Here is an 8,224-nt window from a genome sequence, read left to right on the forward strand (position 1 = left end):
GGTGTGTGTGTTGGGTAGGGGACAGAGGGAAGTACCTCCTTTCGGCTGAAAGGACACTGCATGAGGAGGGAATAGCTTAAAGAAAGGCCCAGATGTTGAAATATGATGGCGGTTTCTGGAATACGCAGGTGGTTTAATAGGGCTGAAGAAGGGATGATGTTATAGCTAAAATCAGCATTGGTCTGATCATGGGAGACTTTGCAGGCTATGCTAAGAAAATATACTTTATCTGAGGGAAATGGAGAATATTTGGAGGGTTTTAAGGGTGACAGTAACATGACTACATTTGCACTTTGCAAGAATAATTTTGACAGCAGTGTGGAGTATGCACTTGAGAGGTGTAAGGGGAGGGTGGAAGGAAAAGACAATTCAAATATGAGATAAGGGCCAGAGGCAACACAGTAGCAATTGGGAGAAAAAGGAGACTAAGAACAAATAGACATGTAGGTGACACAAAGTAAGAGCCCAATAAATAAGTTAGACGTCAGGAGAGATCTAGAATTATTTTCCAGTTTCTAGTGACTATTTTGTACTAGGTACACCATTTTGGAGGGGTAAGTAACCCCTCCCTTTGAAGAGGGATGCCATGTTGAGTTTTTTTTTTCTTTTTTGAGATAGACTATTGCTCTGTCGCCAGGCTGCAGTGCAGTGGCGCAATCTCGGCTCACTGCAACCTCCGCCTCCTAGGTTCACGCCATTCTCCTGCCTCAGCCTCCCGAGTAGCTGGGACTACAGGTGCCCGCTACCACGCCCAGCTAATTTTTGTATTTTTAGTAGAAACGAGGTTTCACCATGTTGGCCAAGGATGGTCTCGATCTCCCGACCTCGTGATCCGCCGGCCTCGGCCTCCCAAAGTGCTGGGATTACAGGCGTGAGCCACCGTGCCTGGCCATGTTGAGCTTTTGATATGCATTTAAGATCTCTGTGTAAAATTCAATTAAAGATGTACAGACAGCTGAACAAATGGGTCTGAAAATTAGGGAAATAAATTTGCGCTGGGGATTTAAATTTGAGACTATAAATCATGAAAGTGGTGAGATCGTCTAGGGGCAATATTTACCATGAAGAAAACATTACCAGAATAGAATCTTGAAGAACACCAACATTTAAGGAGTAAAACGAGGTACAGACCTTGCTCACCAATGTGTCATTAACGCCTAGCGTGGTGCCTGGAAAAAACTGGATGCTCAATAAATGTTTGTGGGGTTATAGATCGATAGAGGAAGAGAGGGAGGTAGAAGTATTTGTCATAAAAATAGGAGAACTTGAAGACAAATAAGGTTCTGGAAGAAAGGAAAGTTTCAAGAGAGTGCATTGGAGAATGTCAAATGCTACCTTGATCAAAATGAAGACTAAAGAGAGTTCCCTTGGTTTAACAAACAGACCCAAAATATAGTGGGGTCCTAGCAAAGAGAAGTTAAAGCCTGAACTGACACTTGAAGGACAATCATTTTACAAACAAGAGGAAACTTACTACGTGCCTAATTAACCATGTCAGGTACATTATGGTTAATTCCACAAATGCTTGTTAGTTAACAAGGAGACTGGCAGATGATAACGCTGCAGACCAGGACCCTCCCCACCCTTATATTCCCCCACCCCCAGCGCAAACTCTTTCCCCCAGCCCCACCGGACTCTCATCTAGGGCAGTCCACGCCGGCCCAGGAACGTTCCCAGAACTACGGCTCCCAGCAGGACAAGCGCCACACAAGCATGGACTCAGACGATAGACTGGCGCAAGGGCTTCTGGGAATCTGGGCACGCTACCCGACCAACTCCTTACTTGAGCTCTTCAGCCGAATACATCCCGAAGGAAATGCCCTGCAGCCGCCGCCAGGGCATGTTCTTGGAGATCAGCATCCTCCAGGTCTGTTTTTAATTCCGACACCCAGAGAGCAGGTCCACTCACCACCTGACTATTCACCCTCAAGCCCGGAGTCACCACGCGATTCAAAGTGCGCTTGCGCGCGGAAGCGGTCGCAGGAACGACGTTTACGTGGATGAGATCACTTCTGCATGGGGGGGGGAACAAATAGTTTTACGACTCTCTGCTCGCTCTTTTGTTTTGAGAACAATCAAAGATATATAAGACATCAAAATAATCATTTAGGAAAATTCCTCCGAGGCGAATCCGGTGTATAGAGCTTTTAGGTTCCGTCACAAAGTCTTTCAAACCATGAGCTTGCAACCTCCCATTTTATGATTGCTTCCGTCTTCTTCCGCTTCAGCCAATAGAGGAGCTGTTCCCTGCTCCCCGCCCACTTCGCCCCACCTTCCTGAAGGTCGAGGAACGCTTTCCCAACATGCTCTGCAGAGAAGTCAAAGATGGCGGTTGTAGCTGCTGCTTGCTGGCTGCGGCTCCGCAGCTGGCTTGGCCAGCCGCTGACGGGTCGGCGGGCGCGTCTGTGTGAACAGGCACGCAGCTGCAGGTAAGAGACGCTTAGGGTATCCGCGAAGAAGACCGCGGAGTTACCTTAGTCCTATGTTTCCCAGCTGGCTGTGGAAGTAGGCACGATGAAGTGGTTTGCTCCTGCGCGGCCGTAACAGGTACGCGGAGGTGGCCCTTTGAAATAGGGTTCGCAACGCATTTATTCGTTAGAGAAATACTTATTGGTTGCTTGCAATATTCTGTAGTTAACAGCATCCGCAAAGCTAGGACCCTGCTCTCGTGAAGCTTGCGTTCCAGTGAGTGTGGCTATTAGCAACACTACACCAAATTAAAAATTATCCGCCATTACTCATTTTAACCCAATCAGGAGGAGCGAGGAGACCGTACAAGATCTTCCCAAATAAAAGGCAGTCTCTGGTCGCCACCGTGAGGACTTTGGCTAAAGAAGTGATCAGGTTTTCATAAAAGCAGAAAAGTCTGAAAGATGTGACCATGCCCTTTTGATCTGTGATAGTTATAGCTTGGAACATGTATGACCTATTTGTGTAATTTTTTTTTTTCACTCAGTACAAACAGTGGCATTGTGGGAATATGAGAGGCAGTAATTTGTAGTGGAAACTTGCTAAAAGCCTAATTTTATTTTTAGTGTTTGCCATTCACTTAATTGGATGATAGTAGACAGATTTCCTCGTCTGCAGACTGGAGTTGGTAATAACCATCCGAAAAGTTTGTGAGGTAGAAGTGGGATATGTAATTTACAATATGTTTTTTATATGTACTCTCCCTTAGTTCCCCTCGAAAAACAGAAACCACTCCATCTGATACTGCAGAAACCTTTGTGCTGCCATTCACTGCCAGTCCTCCGTTTCCTGGTAGCCATCATTAGCATTTTTCTACTCATTTTGTTTGCCTGAAGTAGACTCTCTCCCTCAGCATCCGTTCTTAAAATAACTGTGATCTCTGTTTTAAGGTCATGAGAAACAAATAGTGTGACTTGAAAGAGTTGATCTCTTTCTGAAATGTCGTTAACATAGAGGGGTATTCTTGTTTTAAAATGATACCTGAAACCAGATACTACTGGAGGAAGTATCTTTCTATGCAATCACATCTTGACAATTTTCTGAATGTTACTGATGCCATTTAGTAAGGGGAAACACAAGAGAATACTAACCGTGCACATTATCTGTGTGGTGTGTTGACTGTGTTTTTAGTGTGATCAGAACACTTAAACAGAACACTTAAAAACTCAGTCATGGGCCAATGATTCTATATTTTGGTTTAAAAAGGATTTCATTTTGAACCTCTGAAAATAGAAAATATCAGCAATTCCAAGTCTAAATCAGGCCTTATGTATTCGGTACGTTCTTGATTGTTGAAAGAAGTGGAATGAGAAGCCATGGGTGATCTTCCCTATGTTGTAATTGCTTTAAGTGAGGTAGTCCTTTCTGATCAGGGCAGTATGTGTATAGAAGCAAGAGCTCACTGAATTGTTCTTTTTAATATCATAGTGGTTTGGGTTCCTGAAGTTGAAAGTTCTTGCATTTCAAACCAGATTGTTCAAGTGCTATTAAAAACTTTCCTCCCCCTCTGCCATTTATGTAATGAGATTGCTTGCTTCCAAAAATTTTGACTAGCCGGGCATGGTGGCATATGCCTGTAGTCCTAGTTACTCAGGAGGCTGAAGCAGGAGGGTCGCTTGAGCCCAGGAGTTCAAGGGTTCAGTGAGCTATAATTGCACCACTGCACTAAAGGCTGGGCAATGGAGCAAGACCCTGTCTCTAAAAAAAAAAAAAAAAAAAAAAAGTTTTGATAGTCTTGTCCATATCCTGTATCCATTCGTTAATGATATTGAACATGCTGTACAGACTGTCTTCTGAGCATTCATTGACATGAGTTATCCAGTTTAATCCGTGATAATTGGAGAATTTGGGCTCAAAGTACACATAGGTGGAGGTGAGCTGGGTACTTCATTAATGACTATTAGCTTTAAGGCTTTGGTTTTTTTGCAGATTTTATTCTGGTAGTGCAACCCTCTCAAAGGTTGAAGGAACTGATATAACAGGTATATTTTAAAATATATTGAATTCTATTTTTATATCAACACGTTGGATTCCATTGTAGTACTAGGAAACTGATTCATGTTTTATTTTTTACATTAGGGATTGAAGAAGTAGTAATTCCAAAAAAGAAAACTTGGTAAGTATTCTATCATGTTCATTCAGCAAATGGTTGAGTTCTTACTATAGAGAAGTATAAGGGTTAGGTAAGGAGACAGTGACAGGAAGAGCAATAGGAGAGCATTCTTGAAGAGAGTAGCTGAGCGGGGAGAAGCTAGGAGTTTAAAGGACAAAAAATAGAAAGGTGGAGAATAGTGAGTGAATGAGCAATGAGATTTACTTAAAAGAACAATTGAAAGAGATTTTGAATTAGTGTGGGTTACTATTTACGTGGTTAATAATACATGGTTATACATGAACATCATCATTAGAATAATTTTTTTTAAGGAAGTTCTCTCATGGTTGGAAGAGCAGTTACTGTCTTTATTATCTCTAATGGGGTAAAATAAAGTAAATGGTGTGGACAGCAAAATTTAGCTTTTTTTTTCACTGGATATATCCTTGAACAAATTGCCTCATCTCATTTATTCAACATTTGTTGAATATGCAGGAACTAAAACTTCGCAAAAGTGCTTGTTACAGTGTAGTACTATTGAATGCATTTAATGGCCCCTCAAAAAGCTAGGTCTTAAAATTATGTGACCTAAAGACTCAGGTTCGCCGGGCACGGTGGCTTACGCCTGTAATCCCAGCACTTTGGGAGGCCGAGAAGGGCGGATCATGAGGTCAGGAGATCGAGACCATCCGGGTGTGGTGGGGGGGCGCCTGTAGTCCCAGCTACTCTGGATGCTGAAGCAGGAGAATGGCGTGAACCCGGGAGGCGGAGCTTGCAGTGAGCCGAGATCGCGTCACTGCACTCCAGCCTGGCCTGGGCGACAGAGCAAGACTCCATCTCAAAAAAAAAAAAAAAAAAGACTCGGGTTCATTTAAAAAGCCTTTTTAAAAAACTTTATTAATCTGAATTGTGTGATTATTTTAGGGAGGCCAGGGAGCCCAGTTATGTCAATGCATAGGTAACTGGGATCATAAAAGAAGTGCAAATTAAAACTTACCATATTGGCAGAGAGAAGATTTGAAGAAATACGTTTGTTTATGGGACAGTAAATTGGAACAAGTCTTTGGAGGGAAATTTGGCAGAATCAGAATCGGAAATGTGCGTACCTTACTGGTTAGCCACTTTGGAGGAACATTTGCATATATACATGGACAAGACTGTTCTTTATTACTTGGGAATAGTAACAGGTTGAAACAGCCTGAATGCCCATTGAAAAGTGAATGGATAATTTTGAAAGGTTATCATACAGTAACTTTTTACATTGAAAGGAATTAATTAGCTTTATATTTAATAACATGGATAGTGCAGTCAAACTTATGTAGACACATGCAGAATGACAGTGTGTATACGTTTTTTAGGGAGATGTTTGTGTGTAAAAATACCTTTAAAAGTTCTGGAAATCCAAATACCAAATTCATCGTGGAGAGGGGTCACAAGATGACACTAGACACTTTAGGTTAACGTGTAATGTTCTAGTTTATTTTTTTAAGATAATGTGTGATAACTTTTTAAAGTAACTGTTTTAAGAAAGAGAATTAGTGAGTAATCTGAATGTCATCATTTTTTCACTGCCATTTGTTCAATATGTTAGGAAAGTATGCTAACTTGATAAGACTTAAATAGGGCAATAAACGATCTGCTGAAGGAATGCTGAGAGATGTGAGAATGTGTCGTTATCACACTTGCCGAAATTACATAAATGTGACTTCTAAACGTGGATAGAAAATTTAGTGGATATTATATACATCAGGGAATTAGTTTTGACGAAATATAAAATTTCCTGTACTTTTGTTTTCCTCAGATGACTTATAGTCTTAAGAATGTTATGTTAAACTTTATTTAGAAAAATGTTCTTGGTATAATTCCCTTTTGGAAAGGAAACACATTAAATCTAACATAGGAGCAAAAATATATTTGAGATCAAATTATCTTGTCTGTCATTTATTCCGGTGAAGCCTTTTCTAATAGTTCAGTGAAGGTCTCTACTCAGGTGCAGTGGACAGCTGGCCTGCAATTCTTACCATAAGGTTATGTGTGGTTGAGAGGTTCTAAACCAGGAGGTTGCATCAGAATTATCTGGGAATTCAGTAAGAGTGTGTGTGACAGTCCTCCATGGATCTTGGGAGGCTTTAATGCAATAGGTCCAGAGTGAAGCCTGTGGTTTATTCTCCTATAACTGAATCAAGAGCTACCAATTACGATAGTAAAGGCAACAGTAGTCCCGAAAGCTGCAGTAAGAATCCATAGGAAAGTGGATAGAGGAAGTAGGCCAGATAGTTTTATGAGGGCGGGATGGAAATCACTAGCCCTGGGTTATGGCATTATGCACCAGGCCAGAGAGGACAGGCAAAGAGAGGAACATGTACCAACTAGGGGAAAGAACCGGCAGTTTTCTTAATTTCTAATTTATTCCAGTGACCTTGTGACATAAGAACCAGCTTCAGATGAGATCTGCACTTTGTTATTGGCCAGTACACTGAGAGTAGAATCACTTGTTCAGTTTGTGGCTATGAAGAGCTCTGATGAGGATTAACTTGTGGTTCTTTTTTTTAGGGATAAAGTAGCCGTTCTTCAGGCACTTGCATCCACAGTAAACAGGGTAAGTAGGATTTTGTTTTTTTTTTTTTTTAAACCTAAAACTTGGCTAATAACACACTTTTTAACTCGGCTAATAACACATTTAATACTTATACCTCGTCATTACTCAGGATTAAACTGTTGTGGATCTAGAAAGTTTCTTTAAAATTGTCTAATCCAGCTGAGCCAGGTGGCTCATGAATGTAATCCCAACACTTTTGGAGGCCAAAGTAGGAAGATCACTTGACGTGACGTCAGGAGTTCAAAACCAGCTTGGGCAACGTAGCAAGACCCCCATCTGTTTTTTGTTAGTTTGTTTTGTTTTGTTTTGTTTGAGACAGAGTTTCGCTCTTGTTGCCTAGGCTGCAGTGCAATGGTGCGATCTCGGCTCACCGCAACCTCCGCCTCCTGGATTCAAGCATTTCTGCCTCAGCTTCCCAAGTAGCTGGGATTACAGGCATGTGCCACCATGCCCAACTAATATTGTATTTTTAGTAGAGACGGGGTTTCTCCATGTTGGTCAGGCTGGTCTCGAACTCCTGACCTCAGGTGATCCGCCCGCCTTGGCCTCCCAAAGTGCTGGGATTACAGTTGTGAGCCACTGCGCCAAACATTTTTTTTTTTTTTTTTTGAGATGGAGTCTTGCTGTGTCACCCAGGCTGAAGTGCAGTGGCACAATCTCGGCTCACTGCAAGCTCTGCCTCCCAGGTTCACGCCATTCTGCTGTCTCAGCCTCCAGAGTAGCTGGGACTACAGCCGCCCGCCACCACACCTGGCTATTTTTGGGGTTCGGTGTTCCCAGGATGGTCTCGACTCTGACCTCTGATCCATGCTGGGATTACAGGCGTGAGCCATGCTGCCTGGCCATTTTTTTTTTGTTTTTTTTAAAGAATAAAATTATTGGCTGGGCGCAGTGACTCACATCTGTAATCCCATCACTAATCCCATCACTTTGGGAGACCGAGGGAGGCAGATTGCTTGAGGTCAGGAGTTCGAGACCAGCCTGGTGAACATGGTGAAACCTCGTCTCTACCAAAACAACAAAAACAAAAATTATGAGGCATGGTGGTACCTGTAGTGCTACCT

General features: G+C 42.3%; 1 protein-coding gene across 1 annotated transcript; it reads left to right on the plus strand.

Moving 5' to 3' along the window:
- Positions 1 to 2,324: 2,324 nt before the first annotated feature.
- Positions 2,325 to 7,788, plus strand: LOC116464825 (small ribosomal subunit protein mS39-like). Its single transcript, XM_058435176.1, has 4 exons — positions 2,325 to 2,429; positions 4,399 to 4,451; positions 4,549 to 4,585; positions 7,115 to 7,788. The coding sequence occupies exons 1-4, from the start codon at positions 2,326 to 2,328 to the stop codon at positions 7,302 to 7,304; spliced, it is 384 nt and encodes a 127-aa protein (XP_058291159.1). The 5' UTR covers position 2,325; the 3' UTR covers positions 7,305 to 7,788.
- The last annotated feature ends 436 nt before the right edge of the window (positions 7,789 to 8,224 follow it).

Source organism: Hylobates moloch, unplaced genomic scaffold (genome assembly GCF_009828535.3).
Source record: "Hylobates moloch isolate HMO894 unplaced genomic scaffold, HMol_V3 SCAFFOLD_1861, whole genome shotgun sequence".
In the NCBI taxonomy this organism is placed as follows: Eukaryota; Metazoa; Chordata; class Mammalia; order Primates; family Hylobatidae; genus Hylobates; species Hylobates moloch.

What these genes read in the sequence shown, in the direction of transcription:
- LOC116464825 (XM_058435176.1), top strand. Translation starts at nt 2,326, where the DNA reads ATGGCGGTTGTAGCTGCTGCTTGCTGGCTGCGGCTCCGCAGCTGGCTT. An exon ending in TGAAGGAACTGATATAACAG is followed by an intron (nt 4,452 to 4,548) that starts GTATATTTTAAA and finishes TTTTTACATTAG; the next exon opens with GGATTGAAGAAGTAGTAATT. An exon ending in ATTCCAAAAAAGAAAACTTG is followed by an intron (nt 4,586 to 7,114) that starts GTAAGTATTCTA and finishes TCTTTTTTTTAG; the next exon opens with GGATAAAGTAGCCGTTCTTC.